We start from the raw sequence: 18397 nt of genomic DNA, 5'->3' as shown, positions 1-18397 counted from the left end.
CCCGCAATAAGTGGACACAGCAAACTTGAGCACCAAACTGCTTTACCCCCGGGTCCACCGAGTCTGGGTGCATACCCAAAAAGTAATGCTATTTTTTTTTTAAAAAAAAAAAAAGTAATGCTATTTAATTAGCACATTACTTGTGGTGATGGATATCTATAGTTGCACTTAAAATGATGTCAAATGTAAATCTCCTAATAAATTCAAGTAACGCCTTTCGAATAATTATTTAAAATTTTTTAAAAATAAAAACATTTGATTCATTAAAACATTATTATTATTATTGTTTTTCAAATTACATGTCTTTGGACAAGAATAAAACGAAATATCTTGTATCTTCCTTTTGGCTAACTGAAATCAGGGATAACCAGTTAATCTCCGGAGTCCAAACATGTGATAGTCAGGTGAGGAAGGAGTAGTTTTTTTAATTATTATTAAATGTAATTTATCATGTCTTATAAAATGAAAATTAAACTAAAAGGAAGTATAATTTATGGGTTTTATAATTCTCATTTTTAACATGAGAATTCAAATTTTCCTACACACCCTTCGATTTCCGTGCTGACATGGGCCCTACATATAATTTTTTCTAACACCTGGGTCCCATATGCTTTCATCTCTACAACATGAGAATTGAATTCTCATTTAACATGAGAAAATCAAATCTCATAATTTATATAGGATTAATGTTTCTCATGCTGTGAGAGATAATTTTATCTCCTAAATATATATAAAAGTATGATGATATATGAAGAGAAAAGAGAGTAAAAGAAAGCATGCATCCGCATACTTTTACGTATATGTAGGTTTATAAAATTATCTCACGTAACATTAATAGAATGAGAAACACTAATCCCAATTTTTATATACGATGATAATTGTGGAAAAAAAAAAGTCGACACCCTTTATAGCTACAAATTAACGTGATTGGCTCTGTCAGTGCCTTCAATTAGCCACGACAATCATTGTAGCTCTTCAAAAAGAGTTGCTCGATGAGAAAAAAACAGCTATTAGTAACGACTAACAAGAAGCAAAGATATGTATTTGATGGCCTGACGATACAGAAAAAGGCAGAAAAGAAATAATTTGATCCATTTACTAGAAAAGAAAGCACTAGGAATCAGTTCATAATGAAAGATCTTGCGTGGTTTTTACGACATCATAGATTAAACTTTAATGTCAGTGATTGTATGAAAAAAACATTAAAATGAAAAACAGGTCTACTTAAAGTGACCTCAGTGAAAAAGAAAAAGAAAAAGAAAAAGAAAAAGGAATAACAACAACAAATGACGACAAGGATCTACTGTATCTGTATATGTTTCTCATCTTATGCTTTTAGCAGTAAGATAGGCTTCGTTTCCTCCAGAGGAGAAGAGAAACGATCAATGGACCTTATTTAAAGCATATCAATACGCGAAGACAAGGCAACAGAGAAAGAGAAAATCAGTAGAGTAGTTGTAGCTGTGGAGAGTGGAAGCTGATTATTGCAAACATGACAATGAAGCTGATTTTGGTGGCCATTGAATTTGCATGCTTAGTTTATGGGGTCATCTCCTCTGGATCTGAGACACTGTCTGTGCTTTCTTTCTTAGAAAACGGTGCCGTCTCAGAAAAGGCTTATTCCTCACCGCAACCTTTTATGGTCAACCTCACTCTTATTGAAGGAGCTGATTCTAAAGGAGCTGGTCTCTTTCTCTCTCCCAGTTAAATTATTTGTCAATGGCTTCTTTTATGTGATGTGCCTCTTTCTGAAAACTACATTCTAGGCTTCTTTCACATCGCAATCTAGGCTTCTTTTTAAGCATCAATTAAGTGGATTACTTTCCTTATATGAGAGTCTAACATATAATATATACTCTTTGAGCTATTGCATGAAATGCCACATTTTGTAGCTAATTACCCATTTCTTGTTTCTTCTTTAAAATAGTATGCACAACATTTGAGAGCTTCATCCTTTAATTAACCTTTCTCTCTAGTTTGCATTATTCTTTTATCATTAGCCGTTAGTTACTTCCCAATCATAATTCTAATCTATGGGATACCATAGTGGGGGAACTCAAGAAGGAGATTAACCTGTTACCTCTTTGTCTCATTCTGCTTATGATAGCTCCACGCATACATACCTTGTTTGTCTCTCCTGCAGTGAATATTGTTTTGATTGATTCCTGACTGAATATGCCTCATATTTGAATGGAGCTAGTATGCTTTTTAAATAACATAATACTCATAGGATATACATCATTGTGTGAATGCTTGTTTGCGTTGGTTGAGTTCTATAAAATTGATAACAGAACCTATTTTGTTAAAGAGTAAAAATTGTCTCAAATGCATAAATTTGTTGCTTGATTTCAAATCTGGGAATTTAGTTTTGTAATTTTGTCCTATAATGCAGTGTGTTTGGATGGAACATTGCCTGGTTACCATTTGGATCGTGGATTTGGATCTGGTGCAAATAGTTGGCTTATTCATCTGGAGGTATGTAAAATAATGTCCAAGTGTCTTCATGATGAGTCTCATTAACAATACTTTCAAGGTTTAATAGTTTCTAAAAATTTGCCAATTGTTCTAGCCTTTCATTGGCCTATATTAAGTTATGATAACTTTTAGTCATGCTATTTATTGATACTTTTTGAATACCTATAGGGAGGAGGATGGTGTAATACCGTCAGAAACTGTGTCTATAGAAGAAGTACTCGTCGTGGTTCCTCAAAATACATGGAAAGTCAAATACCATTCACGGGAATATTGAGCAATAAAGCTGAAGAAAACCCTGGTTTTTCTCTTCACCCTACACACACATGGATGCATTTGTTAACTCTGCCCTTCTGGAAGCTACAACATATCTATACTCAAGTATGTGTTTTGTCATTTTTTGTGGACATAATCTTCCATGAGCAGATTTCTTTAACTGGAACAGAGTCAAATTACGGTACTGTGATGGGGCTTCTTTCAGCGGAGATAGTCAAAATGAGGTCAGTGAGAGTATCAGAGCACATATATTATTTATGCTTTTACCTATATAATTGCTATTAACAGCTGAGTTATTGCACATGCATCCAATCAATGAAGCTACATGGTAAAATCATTATAATTTCTAATAGTAAAGCTAGTACCACAAACTTATGGCCACGAAAAAACCTAACTCTTTATTTTGTGGCATTGATTTTATATATTGTCTATCAGGGTTCTTAATTAATATAGCACAAAGTTATTCCATCCTCCTAATCGAATAAATCTTTAGTGCAACTGATATATTGTGCATTTGTCATTCAGTTTGTGACACCATAAAAAATATCATATCATTTGAAAAAAGGGAAAATTAAATGACAGTTGCTCTGACCAGATAATGTAATGTTTTCTATCCACATGTTACAAAATTAATGACAAATGCATTGAATTTTTTGTTAGTGGATATAAGTGAAAATTGAACACATAACCTAATACAACCTACCTAAATCCCTTATTATTAGACAAATCCTAATAACTTAATACACTTCATTTGCACTAAAGATTTATTATGTGTCATGGTTGCATCTCGTGTAGGAAACTTTTGCGATATAATTGCTGAGTTATTAGTATGGACCAGCCCACTTGATTTGGTCCTAGCCAACGTAAGCCCAGGTTAAAAAGCCTATATGGACCAAAAAAACATATTTATTTATTTTTATTAATTTAAAATAATACAGTATTATAAATAATATATATATATATATATATATATATATATTTATATATATATATATATTTATTTTTACAAATCAAATTCGTTGATATTTTTTGATCTAACGACTCTCAGATGAGATGTCAAATTTCAAATTTGACTCCGGAGTCAAAGAATCCTACCTCTCTATATATATATATGGAGATAGATAGGATCTTTTGACACCAGTATCAAATTTAAAATTTGACACCTCATCTGATAGCAGTTAGATAAAAAATAAATCAACGACTCTGATTTGTAAGCATGTGACACCATTGATCTTTTTTGATCTAACGGTCATCAGATGAGATATCAAACTTAAAATTTGATACTAATATCAAAGGATCTTATCTAACACACATATATATATATGGAAAAGCAAAAGTCATGTTACAGGATTTTTTTTTTTCCTCGTGCTCTCAGATCATTTTCCGTGTAATGTTTTTTTCTTTATTTCTTTTTCTAATATTTGTTGGCCCCACCAAAGTATGTTTATGTAACATGATATATCAATTTTCCTATAGATGACATTTACAAAATCCATATAAAAAAGAGAAAGGTTATACTTACAACTTTTTTTTTACAATCTCTTACAGCTATATCTTAACACCATTAATTTCCGCCAATCAACAGTTATGATTTTTACAAATTAAACTCATTAATTAATTATTAATTCACAATAAATGATAATCGTTGATTGGCGAAAATCATAACATATTGTTGTAAAAAAAAAAAAAAATTGTAAATATAACATTCATCTATAAAAAATCAGTAAAATTAATTTAAGAAATTTGAATAATTTATATTAGATTATATATATAAAAATATAAGTAGAAAAGAGAGAGATAATGTCTTATCCCATGTAATATTTGTTCCCCTTATCATGTCAAAGGGTCATCGTCGTGTTCTTGTTCCTCCTCCTTCTCCTGAGGCCTCTCGTTCTTCTCCACATCCATCTTATCCAAGTACTTAAGTGACATATCAACCCAAAAACCCTAGATCGATAATCATTAACCTGCTTAAGGGGACACTCATTCAGATCCAGCAAAATATGGATTCAAGAAGAAATCTAAGACTGAGTGGTCTATATCATTAGTTGAACTCCTTCTATGTATTGCTGCCTTTGTTGGACATGTTCTGTTTTCCGTTGAGATTATGACATTGAAATCTTCTTTGCTTGGAAGCTAAATTAAAAAGGATTTAACCCTAGGTGAAAAGTAAAACACTGTTCTCTTTTGGCCGTGTTGTAGAGCAAGGTGCTGCTGAATCCTTGTTGATTTAGCTTCCAACCAAATGAAGGGTTCAATCTCATAATCTCGGTGCCAAACTGGAAATGTGCAAAGGAGTTTCAACAAATGGTATCAAATCCATGTGCTCCCAAACGTGTATGTTGCTCTTGAGTTTCAGCTTTCAACTTGGCATCATTCATGTTTGGCTTGGAACGAGGAGTTGTGTTGTCTACAACTCGGTTCCCTGCTATGGTATTATCTTGGGTTGAGAATTTTCTAAATCGAACAGGTAGATCGGTAATGAGAAGGTCAATAAATAAAAATATTATTTAATTGTTAATTTTGTAACATATATGAAGGTAGGGATGGCTTAAGAGAATCTTGGCCTAAACTAAACTTTAATTCCATGCTTTTGAGAACTAGAGCGCTTTATCATTTGTTATGTTCATGTTTAAAGCTATTATTCTGCAGTTTTTGAGAACTAGTGCACTGCAGCTTTCAGCTAGTGCTATCATTCGTTGTGTCAATACATGTGTTATGAAGGTAGGGATGGCTTAAGAGAACCACACACATTTAGGGGTAGTGGATATGTTTGCTTTTATCCTAATGTATCCAATGAGAACAACACATTTCTTAATCAACAAAGTTGTATGGATACACGGGTGTGCGTCTCTATAATTTGCTCACATTAGTGGCACATATAAATTTTCGAATTTCAATGTACACTCTGATATCCCATAGAATTATTTAAAACACAAGATCAACAAAGCTATTTGTTTTTGTGAATCTTTGCCGTTGTGGATGACTTATCTTTTCTAAAGAATAAGGAACTCTTATATATCCTTTATTGCTGGTGAGTTAATTGTTATGGTAAGATTCTTTATTTTGAAATTTATGATTCCATTGATATGTGAATTTGGTTCATTTTTTCAGTCTGCACAGCTTCAATTTCGAGGACAAAAAATATGGCTAGCTGCAATAGAGGAATTAATGTCCGAAGGAATGCAGAACGCCAACCAGGTTTCCCGTGTCTCTTTATATTGATATTCAATCTATAACATGCATGGATGCTAATCAACAAATGTATATCAGGCCCTTCTCTCTGGATGCTCTGCGGGTGGTCTGGCATCCATAATACATTGTGATGAGTTCCAGACCTTGTTTCCAAATTCTTCCAAAGTGAAATGTTTGAGTGATGCAGGGTTTTTTCTTGATGCGTAAGATTTGTATTTTTTTTTATATGACTTCTCGTAGTCTGTACACCTACCTAGAAACTTAGGTATAATTGATGATCTGTTCAATCATGTAGAATTGATGTATCAGGGGGACGCACACTGAGGAATCTGTTTGGAGGTGTTGTTCAGTTACAGGTAGTATTAATGTAGTTAGGTAGTAAAAAAATAAAAAACTTTTGGAATATGGCATTAGTAGATTTATATGGTTCTGCTTATCTTTAGATAAAATTCAATTTAATTATCAATGCTGGGTGTAGCAAGGATCAAAATTTTGACGCATAGGCATAGAAGCTTTGATATTATGTCGAAGACCTATCATACTAGAAGTTTAAGCTGTTAAAATTGAGTAACACAATCTTAGCGATAAACTCTTTCATTAGCTTTTTTGTTTTTTTTTACTTCTCTGATGTAAGGTTAGTAAAACCTGTACAAATATGTCATGTTGCTGATGTTTTGAAATTGTAGGAAGTACAAAAAAATCTGCCAAAAAGTTGTCTCAACCAACTGGACCCAACTTCGGTAATTCTTATTCTGGATGTCATGTTATTTGTATCTTGAAATTAGACATTTAAATTTTAAACATGCGGAGTTTCTTTCTTCAGTGCTTCTTTCCTCAGAATTTGGTCAAACATGTTGAGACCCCATTGTTTCTACTCAATGCGGCTTATGATGCATGGCAGGTAACATGAATTAATACACTGCTTCTCCTGTATTATGTTAATGATACACCTGATTATATGCTAATTACAAGAAACACTTTTGTACTCAAGTTCTATCACATGGACATCATAAGCTCTAGCTTGACTAATTTATTGTCTGAAATTGCCCTTCACCTTAAATGGTTTCCAAAATTTTTTTCTCTGTTTTCTTTTGTACAATAAGGTAAATTTTTTTCGATTTTACATTTCTCAAAACTTGGACTTAGACTTTTACCAACCCCCAATTAAAAAACCTGGGTCCAGCACTCAAACCAGGAATAACAATTACCATGATCATTCTTGTTGATCCCTGTATGTTATTTCTTATAGGTGCTTCAATCAAATTACCACTACTTTATTATGACGTGGACTATGTTTTTATCAGGTCCAAGCCAGTTTAGCCCCACCTTCAGCTGACCCCCTTGGCTCTTGGAGTGATTGCAAATCAAACCATGCAAATTGTAGCTCATCTCAAATTCATTTCCTCCAAGGTGCTCTTAATCTCTACTATTGTGGATTATGCACAGAAATTTATGTACATTTAGGAAATTTTCTTGTAATATACTATATCTCTACTAATGTGAATCATACACAGTTATTGATGTACATCTGCAATTATCTGATTTCATTGTAACATATCATATCTTTTCTTTGAAGCAGACTTCAGAAATCAATTGCTAAATGACGTGAAAGACTTCTCAATGTCATCTCAAACTGGACTATTCATAAATTCTTGTTTTGCTCATTGCCAGTCTGAGAGACAGGAGACATGGTTTGCTAATGACTCTCCCCTTATTGGGAACAAGGTATACTTAATTTAGGTTTCCGTTGTCTTAAGACAGTGTAATTGGATGGACTAAAGAAATTATAAGGGGTAATGTCCCATTATATGGCTATAGACTATAGAGGCCCCAAAAACATTCTGGAAAGCCTCTCTGCTAGGACAAAAGCTCTTAAACTAGAAAATGGCATGACAACAGTTCTATGTGGTCTTTCAACGAAGCATCAAGATGTAGTGAACAATAGAAGCCTTTCCAATTATAATCTATAGGAGTTTAAGAAAGTATAGCTGAAAGCTTCAGGGCAGCCAAGGTTTCTAGTTGAACCCTTTCTCAGGAGAAGGGAAAGAACCATTTAAAAACTCTTGCTTTCGTTTGACTGCACTTAAGTTTGATTAGTCCAACACGAGTGACTTTAATGCCTTGGATGAAATATTCACTACTCAAGCTTCATGTCTTTTCCCCCTTTTTGTTTATAGTTCTAAGAAAATAATAATCTTTTATAATGCAGCCGATTGCAATTGCTGTTGGAGACTGGTATTTCGATCGAGAAGTTGTCAAAGCTATTGACTGTGCTTACCCCTGTGACAATACCTGCCATAATCTGATGTTTAAGTGAGAAAAATTTGTTATCTCCATGTGGTTATATGATATTTTACACTTTCATCCTTGTAATTTCCATTTGTGTATTTAGCATTCATTAAGTTATGGAAAGACCATTCTTGGCTGAGGGTGCTATTGATTATCTATCTTCCTTTTCAGAGATAATAATTCATGTCAATAAGATTCATTAGTAGTCATTTATCTACTCTTGGTTAGAATGTCCCAAAACGGAAAATGAATTCGTACATCTGCTGCATGCTTTTTATTTTTGAAGATGTTACATATAAACCCCTTAAAGAATCTTCGAGAGGACCCCAAATCTATACCTTAAGGTTGCTGGCTTTTTTCAATAGATCATCAATACCTCTCCTGTTTGCAAGAAAATGGTAGATTGATATGAAAAGACAACAAAAATTTGAAGCCTGATTCAACAAAGAACTATATAGAACTTCCACTTGCAAAGACATTCCTGAATTCTGGGTTCCGATACTAGCTAGCTATTACCATTAGGATTCTTAATCTTGTGTTAAAAGAACTTGGGTCTTTTGTCAGCCTCATTTTATGAGTTATTATTATCAAGGGAAAATTAATAAATCAAAATAATTTTTCCCGTAATTTAGGGACAATTTGACGTTGTGATAAATTAAGTCGCGCGTAAAGGCATCTAAATTAAATTAGTATTTCAATACATTAAAGTGCAATTGAGATGATAAAAATAAGATGGATAAGCACAATTTCTCTTTTGTTTTATAATTGTAATTTACTTTGGTTGATTCTAATATTATCGTCATCAGAAGCGACATTGCAAATTACACTAAATGGAATATAATGCATTGTAAAGTGCTGAACTCCGAAGATAAGGACGACTTCCCTCTATATACTACTACTTACTATACTATATGCTGAGCAAAAATCTCCATCTAAAATTTCTACTGATGGGTAAAATAAGGGACAGAGAAAGTGATGACCTAAATATCAATTTATTAAATACACAAAGCAATCGCAGTACAGTGACCAGAAAATGACTTTATTATATGCATCCAAATTTCCCACCTACCCACTTCTACTACATTGATGTGTACTCTGTTCTCATAAAAAGCTACTTATTCAAACACTAATGTACCGAGAAAATGTGGCGATCGATCAAAAAGGAAACTTCAACTTGAAAACCCAACACACGGAGACGTTGGGGAATTTAGTGTTTGAACACGGTCGTTGCTACCGCATGTGTCCACGTTATGAGCCGATCCTTTACATCGTTTCGATCCTCACCTAAATTACAAAGTTTCGGGGTTAAAAAAAAAAAACATGATTAGAGAGATTAGTTCATTTTTATTGCTTATTCAAATAAATCATAAGTTGAACACTCTAGGAAAAACTCCTAAATTTGGCTTTAAATCTGTTGAGACTCTAAAGAGAGACTCTAATTATCATTGGGTTAACAAAATTTTAATTGAATTAACATGACCTGACCTAATAATGTTATAATTTAACACACTTGGGTGAAAATTATTGATGGACCTTTTATTGTTTTATTTGAGTTAAATAAAAGCCCAAAGCTTAAGGTTGAAAGAAGCCCATCAAGAACAGACCAATTCAACAATGCATAGAGGGGCAAAAGAGTAAAAAGAAGAAAAAATGGACCTGAAGAAGGGCATAACCATCGTGGGTGACTCATTTCAACCCAAATCAAAAACTATCAAACCCTATCCCCTTTTTCATCTTCCCTCATTGAAGCATCCAGCCATATCAATCCATTTTCCATGATTTTCTAGCCCAATCCATGATATGAACCAAACTATTTTCACAAAATACAATTTACAAAAGAAAACCCCAATTGTTTTGTGAACCTGAGCCAGGTACACTTCGTTGATAAAGAATGCGGGTGGAAAGAGAAGATGCTTGTGCAAAGGATGATCAAAGTGTGAGAGCAGAGACACATATGGCTATTGATGCAAGGGTCACGAGACTGTCACATGCAAAAAAAGAGGATATAAAAGAAGGAAGAGCGTCACTGTAGGGGGTCGTCTTCTTCCTCCTGCTTCTTGGTTGATATTTCTTTAGAGTCTATTTTTATTTTTTTAGTTTTACAATAGCATTTGATTTTAGTTTTAAATTGTTATTTTTCTTTTGTTTCATTTCTGTTTTGAGCTCAACTCTTATGGGTATGAGCTAGTCCTTTTAGAGGTTGGGTTTAGGTGATACCCAAACCTCATTGCTTGGATGATATTTGGTTTTCTGGATTTTAATGTTTTATCTCAGTTGTTTAAAACTATTTTTATTGTTTAAATTTTCTACAGTCTGGCTGGATGTTAGAGGTTTATTTAGGAATTAGTTGTTGAGAAATAACTCATTTTAGATTATGCATTAAGCTCGTGGACTTGAATGAGAGATCATTCAAGGGATCTCACTTCAGACATGAATGAGTCCTCCATGTAACATTGGACTTGAGTCACAAGAGTCCTAATCCCATTTGGCATAGAGATATGTAAGTGGTTGATTTTGGATAAAATAACTTTTAAGAGATTAAAAATCAACACGCGAGTTCCATTAACTGAGAATTTTTGGATGAGCAACTTGTTAATCAAATCATTCTTTCAAGCATTGTGGGGAAGAGCATTGTGGGGAAGGAGAACCGAAAACCCAACCCATTTTTTCTAAACATTTTCACTAACTCATTTTCTTTTCTCCGTTTTAGCATTTGATCATTTTTTCTCTAAAAGTTGTTTACATCAAAAACAAAAACAAAACACTTGTTAAATTGATTTCTTATTACTTTCCATCTTTTAGAACAATTGAATCCAAAATTAATTCAGAAAAATAAAAAAATAAAATAGTAACGTAGTCATTGCTATTTCAGATTAGTCTTGTGATTATTTTATTTTTATTTTCTTTTTTAGATTGAATTAAGTTTTAGCAATTATCAATTTTAGTCAAGCTAAAAATCCTTGTAGAAACGATAATTGGAGTCTCAAATACGTTATATATTACTTGTGACTGCATATACTTGTGCATATTTTGCCTACTCCTTATCACGGTCAACAAATTTCAAGAAGAATAAATTTGACATTCCACAAGGTAAATATACTGTACATATTATTGGGAGACTTGACTTTGCCGAAATTATTTAGAAAGTATATATAAAAACGACCATAATGGTGGTAAGAGAGTCTAGTGTAGCAAATAATATAGAAAATATACCAGGTCTATGGCCTATGGGTGAAGCCAAATGTGAGTAGCTTCCTCAACCCACTTAACCCCTGAATCCAATGTTCCTTATATTTTTTCTTGCTTTTGCTCCTATTTTTCTCCGAACTATCCCCTGCACACCTCCTCCTCCTCAATGGATCGTTCTCCTTTGTTTTTCCCCCCATGAAAACACCGTTTTGACCCTCATTGACATTTGCGTTGTCCTTCACTGGCATTCGTCGTGGGGGCTTAGCCAGCAAAGAATTAAAGCTACCCAATTCGTTTTCAGAGCCAGAGAGCTTTTTGCCATCAGAAAATTTGCCATCAGCATCACCAATATCCCCTTTGAAACTCTCGATGGACAAGCCTGACAAAATACATAGCAGCCGTGACATCATCAACAACACGGCACTTGGTGCCGCTGGAATAAATAAAAACCCTTGTCGTGTGGGGAAGGGGATATATATCAATATTGCCCGTTTTATGATTTTTCATATTTAATGCTTTTACATTAAATATGAAAATTATAATTATATAAATATAAAAATAAATACAACTGTTGGATCAACATAATCGATATAACGGTTAAATTGATTGGTAATAATATTGGTAGTAATCCTAATTGATTGTTACAATATCCTTCCCCTATTTTTAATACAAAAATCACACATTTTTGTCCCAAGAACCATAGCGACCCATAACTTGAAAAATTATTTTTTAATTATCCAAAAGCTCTAAAAAATCGCCTATTTTTGAGATTGATTATATTAGAATCTTGTTGGTTTGTTGGTTTTGTGATGAAAATCATTCAAAAATCTATTCTTTTTGAGCTTTGACGAAGCTCCCATGGCAGAATCTGATTACGAGCGGATCAACCCGTCAAAGGAAGAAAAAGACACTGTAGTAGATAAATCTCAAGAAATATGAGGGGTTAGTATGAGATTGTGAGAGAGACATCCTATTTATATTTCTCACTAAGAATCTCACGAAATCCACACAATAGAAAATTCATTAAAATCGTTAAATTTTTGAATACCATAATATTATTTTTCCTTTGTTTAAAAACCAATTATTGAATACCAACGAATTTGGACGGACTAGAAAATAGTTTTTTAAAATCGTAATCGAATACCATGACTTTTTTTCAATCCTTTAAAATCTTAATTGAATACCAATGGATTATTTTGTCTAAAAATAACACATTAAAATCTTTTGAAATCTCAATTCAATACACTCCTATAGATCCTAACAGTTGATTTTCGTCAATGAACGATTATAATTTATTGGGTCAGACTTATTAATTAATTAATAATTTGCAATAAATTAATGGTTGGAATCTAAAATAACACAACGTTATATCCTTTAAAAAGAAAAATATTTTGCCACATACGCACATTGTGGTACAAAATACGCAAAAGCAATGTTCATCCAAAATTCTTGATTGTTGATACTATAAATAGATTAATTTGAATTTTTTCCCTCATTTGGATTAAGAATAAAGAAGAAGAAAAATCATTGATTCCAAATTATGGTACCTTCCGTATTAGTTTCTCATATGAATTCATATGATTTATTATGTTTTCATTTGGAAATTCTCATTTATTACATATTGTTTTATGACTTTTATGCGGGCTTAGTACAATTGCTATAGAATTTATGATTTTTTTCCCTTTATTGTATACTAAAATCAATTAATTTTTTTTTGAGATATTCCAATCGGTTCATCGCTTAGACAAACACATGCTCTCACCCCTACTTGCTCAGTTCCCTCGTGTCAACTGAATTACTATCATTTATCAATCAAATTATTATTATTTATGAAAGAAATATTTATCATTTTAAAGGACATATAATTATGTTATTTTAAGTAAAAGAAAAATACAACTTAATATTTTTTATTTAAAATTTAAATTTTTAAAAAAATCACTCACTTTCTCCTTCCATAATTTCCATTGTTTATATTTTTTTCTTACTTAAAATATGATATAACTCTATATGCTTCAAAAGTGCAAACTCTAAATCCATTATTTATATATGATGCCAATCAAATAATTACTGATTGTTTTGCTTACATATTGAATTCCATTTTCTCTGCCCAATCCCCACGAAAATCCTAGAAAACCAGCTCTCTAACTATCCCTCTAGTATATATAGGTCTTCCTTTGACATTAAACACAAATCTGCCATTCAGCTAAGTTTGTTCTTTTCCTACAAACTGAAAACATGAGAATGTCTCAACAAAGTTTAGTTCTTTCATTTTTCTTCATGTTTGTCTCATTTGGCTTGTCTTTTGGCTCTTACATGGAGAACACACGCTATCGAACAAGTTATCCACGTTACACGTGGCCTGGGAGGCTGGTGACGCCAAATCATGAACATTCTGGCCTCGCCAATTGGGCTGATCGATATACCCTATCTGCATTGTCTCAGAGAATGGTTATTGTTGATGACTATGGAGCCAAACCTAATGATGAAGGAGATGATACCAGGGTATAACGTAACAACAACATGAAAAACATGATATTTTTGTCCATTCAGTTCTCAATCTCTTATTTATTTATTTTTTTTCTTTTTTTGTAATTGTGCTTTAGGCATTTGAGAAGGCATGGAATGTGGCATGTTCTACGGGGAGTGTTCTTGTGGTCCCCGAAAAAAGTGTTTATTATCTAAAGCTAATAACATTTTCAGGCCCATGTCAACTAAACACTGCCTTTACAGTGAGATATATACTATATATGTTCAAAACAATGTTTAGTGAGAAATTAGATGATTAGTGGTCATTCATTGTAATTGTTTTGTGTTTCCTGCTTCTTCATGTTAGATTCGTGGAGAAATCATTGCATGGCCTGACATGTCAGCTTACGAAAGCACAGGAAAAAGTGGCCTCAAATATTGGATTATGTTTTATGGTGTAACGAATCTCATAGTTGATGGAGGCGGCATTATCAATGGGAATGGCAGGAATTGGTGGCTGAACTCTTGCAAAATCAACAAAAACCTTGTAAGTTATTGAAGTTTGACTCTGATGACTAAAACTCCTAATCCAATTTACATTATTGTTTTGTTGGATTTATCTCCACTAAATCAGAGAATAATTAATAGAGTAAGATTTTACTTACAACTTATTTTTATTTATAATTTTTTATAATCATATTTTAACCGTTGATTTCTGTCAATTAATGATTATTATTTCGCAAATTAAACTTATTAATTAATTATTAATTTCCAATAAATGATAATCGTTGATTGGCCGAAATCAATGATTAAGATACTTTTATAAAATGTTATAAATGAAAATCGGTTATAAGTATAACCTTCATCTAATTAATATTTGAATAACCATTGATAACTCATTATTAATTTTGCAATAAGTATTGAATTTTAAAGAACCCATATATGACTATATCCCATATTTAAATCTTTATTGATTTTTATTCTAGTGATTTTCAATACTGACCGTTATTTCTTTACTCTCCTCCTCTTGTTTCACAGCCATGCAAAGATGCGCCAACTGTGAGTTAATGTTTTTCGTAACATAAAGCTTTAACTATTATTTTCAATATTGACCGTTATTTTCATACTAACTTTTTTTTTTCTTGGAAAATTTGTTGCATAGGCTGTAACTTTCGTTGCATGCAACTCCTTGAAAGTGGCAAACCTGAAGTTCCACGATGCACAACAAATGCATATTCGGATTCAGGGATGCAAAAATGTTAGAGTTTTGGATCTGGAGATTAGAGCACCAGGGGACAGCCCTAACACTGATGGTATTCATGTCACGGACACCCAAGACATTACCATAAGCCACAGTGACATCATGACAGGTAAAAATGAAGATCAACTCAAAAAATATTAAATAAAAAATTCACTTGAATTTTAAAATTTCTAATTTTTTTCCCACTATTTTATTGAAGGTGATGACTGTATTTCCATAGTAAGTGGGTCCCAACAAGTTCGAGCTATGAATATTACTTGTGGACCAGGACATGGAATTAGGTTTGTGATTTATATATATCACAAACATCGATCTCTAAATTGCAGTTTTGTTTAGGTCAATTTTTAATTGATTGGTTAAAAATGTTAATGTAGTATTATTGTGCAGCATTGGAAGCTTAGGGGTTGATAATTCAGAAGCTGAAGTCTATGATGTGCTTGTGAACAAGTCCACCTTAATAGGAACGACTAATGGAGTGAGGATAAAGACTTGGCAGGTAAGTGTTTGACTTTGCTATTTGACACACTATATCATTCGAAACGGTTGAAAATAGTTATATTTATAATGGAAAATATGTTTTTCATCAGATAATTTATTTTACGCACGTATAAAAAAATGGGTGAAATTTATTTTTTTCCTTTTTTTAGTCACTTTTTTCTTTATATATATTGCATGAGAAATATTGGAAACATATTCTCATTAATAAATATAAATTGCAAAAAGCATAAGAATTGAAGTTGCCAACTTAATTTTTGGCTTTACCAAATTATTATAACATGACAATCAAAATGGGAAAATTCATTACGCACAAATGCCACATAAGTCATATTACATTTTCTATAATGTAATGCGAAGGCTTTTAATACTAAGCATGTTTCCTTTAAGTTCAATGTACCCGCAGTTTTAATGAGGGGTAACCTTCGGATCGTATTCTGAGAACAAAGTGACTGGAGGGGTTAAATGGGGATACCTTCCAAGTTATAAAAAAAAAACATGTTTCCTTTAAGAAGTATTTTTTCCATACATTAGTGCTTGTTTGGTACGCGGGATTTTTGGAGATTCCTGGGAAACTGAATTTTTTTAAATTTTTTATTTTCAGATATTATCGTAAACTGAATGTAAAAATCATATTTTTGAAAATTGAGATTCCCTGATAAAAAAAATTCCCCCTCTACCATCATGTCTCCTTTAAAGTCGGCTCATGGATCTTTCTCTTAATCCTTACCGACCTCCTGAATATTCTATTATTTATTTCATTTTTTTTATAAATTCAATCTGCACTAAAGAAATAAAATAAAACAAAATTCAAAAAGGTTCTTCCTAATATACTTGTTGCATGTGAAGGGTATTTATTTTGAAAGATGAGAGGTGTTTTATTCATGTTATCTTATTTATTTTTTTCTTTATCCGAAACACAGGGAGGTTCTGGTTATGCAAGAAACATCACATTTATGAACATAGAGATGCGAAATGTGACTTATCCCATAATCATAGATCAAAACTACTGTGACCAGGGAGCTCCATGCCAGGAGAAGCAGGTGATTATTAATTAATGTTGTCGAATTACATGTCCTTAATTGAGAGAATTTTTTTTTCTATTATAGCATTGCATGATATTGATCATAATCAAGACTATCTTGGTCGAATGATAGAACTCTGCAGTGGAATTGAGCGGCGTGCGGTATCAAAACATCAGAGGAACAAGTGCCTCAGAAGTAGCAATAAAATTTAACTGCAGCGAAACTATCCCTTGCAAAGGAGTCTACATGCAAGATGTGATTTTAACACCAGAAGACGGTGCCGGCATCAAGGCTTCTTGTGTGAATGTTCAATATGTCAACAGAGGAAAGCTTTTCCCTCAATGCGATCCATATAATTGAAGAAAGAAGGAAGAATGAACTTATTGGCATTTGAAAATTTCAATTATGATAACATTTAATTGTTATTAGTTACTTAGAACTAGGCACCATGCATATTCGTTTTGCTTAGTCTAATTTTTTTTTTAATAAACTATGATCTTTTTGTTTTGTTTTATTTCTAATGTTAGTTTTGCAATGAATGGAATATAACAAAGATAAAAGCTATGCTCAAAGCATAATAAACATATTGTTGGGTAATGGATGAAATATAACGAAATCTTAATTGTAATACCCCATATTTTTATTAATAAAATAATAATAATAATAAATTAATAATAATAATAATATAATAAATTAGTAGTAATAATATATATATATATATAAAGATATTAGATGATTAATTGATTTATTAATTGATGATTTATGTATTAATGTTGATTGGTAATATTTGATTGATAATGATTGATTAATAATGATTGATTGGTAATGTTCGATTGGTAATGATTGATTGGTAATGTTGATTGGTAATTTGATTAGATATGATGACTCAATAATGAGTCAGCCTTGAGTTAGCAAATAAGTTAGCTGTAATCTGAGCCATAAGAAATTAATAATAAAATAGTGTATGAAGCCAATATCTGAGCCAGATACATCAATGAAGAATAAGGAAATAATTGCACGAAATCCATACTCAAGCCCAAAACTTCAACTATAAATAGAGGTCTAGCCTAACCAAACCAATTCACTCTTTAACATTTCTCCTCTACTATACTCTCTTCTCACTCCAAAAAGTTTATTTTAATTATATTCATTTTTTTAATATTTTTTTGATTATCAACCGGGTTCTCTGCCCCAAATTATTCCCTTTAGAAGTTAGCGAAAACGGAGACCAGGTAATTCTAATCCCTAGAGACTCATAGGTTATATTGATATGAATTTTGATATATGTAATCCTAATATCTAGGTGTTCTTAGGTTAGTTTTATATGAAATTATTTATATCACGATTCTTAAATTCGAATTATTACATGTGATATTTAGGAAATTTTTATTGGAAAAATAATAGAATTTTTATTTTGAGAATAAATGGATATGATTGAATTTTCATATTTTTATGATTGAATAATTATGATAATTGATGTGATGTGATTGTATGAATGACGATGATTAGATTTGGGTTTTACTATGATAAATGTTGAAGATTTGAATTGTTATATCCTTGAAAAAATATGGAAGTTATGATGACCTTGAGTAATGGATATATTGAAAGAAGAAATTTTCAAATGTGATATGATGATTGAGTGTGATTGTAAATAATTAAATAGTGGGAGGATAGCTTTGGGATGGTACCTCCCAAGGTGATGAACACAACTTTTGGGCTTTATGCCTCC

The 18397-nt window shown here is 32.2% G+C and overlaps 2 protein-coding genes across 2 annotated transcripts; both read left to right on the top strand.

Moving 5' to 3' along the window:
• The first annotated feature begins 1456 nt into the window (after positions 1-1456).
• LOC133298741 (pectin acetylesterase 12-like) lies at positions 1457-8432 on the top strand. Its single transcript, XM_061498067.1, has 12 exons — positions 1457-1685; positions 2393-2475; positions 2644-2773; positions 2899-2972; positions 5863-5949; positions 6022-6146; positions 6239-6299; positions 6630-6683; positions 6767-6844; positions 7248-7353; positions 7523-7668; positions 8153-8432. Exons 1-12 carry the CDS (start codon positions 1493-1495, stop codon positions 8258-8260), a joined length of 1245 nt encoding a protein of 414 aa, XP_061354051.1. The 5' UTR covers positions 1457-1492; the 3' UTR covers positions 8261-8432.
• A 5230-nt stretch (positions 8433-13662) lies between these two features.
• On the top strand, positions 13663-17028 carry LOC133298728 (polygalacturonase QRT2-like). The gene is made up of 9 exons (XM_061498049.1): positions 13663-13923; positions 14025-14150; positions 14255-14434; positions 14926-14946; positions 15050-15257; positions 15348-15429; positions 15536-15644; positions 16567-16686; positions 16801-17028. The coding sequence occupies exons 1-9, from the start codon at positions 13663-13665 to the stop codon at positions 17026-17028; spliced, it is 1335 nt and encodes a 444-aa protein (XP_061354033.1).
• The last annotated feature ends 1369 nt before the right edge of the window (positions 17029-18397 follow it).

This window comes from Gastrolobium bilobum, unplaced genomic scaffold (assembly GCF_033153095.1).
Source record: "Gastrolobium bilobum isolate Gb01-03AN ecotype WA unplaced genomic scaffold, APGP_CSIRO_Gbil_v1 utg5478, whole genome shotgun sequence".
NCBI lineage: Eukaryota > Viridiplantae > Streptophyta > Magnoliopsida > Fabales > Fabaceae > Gastrolobium > Gastrolobium bilobum.
Note: the sequence above shows the minus strand (reverse complement) of the source record. Positions and strands in the feature narration are given on the sequence as shown.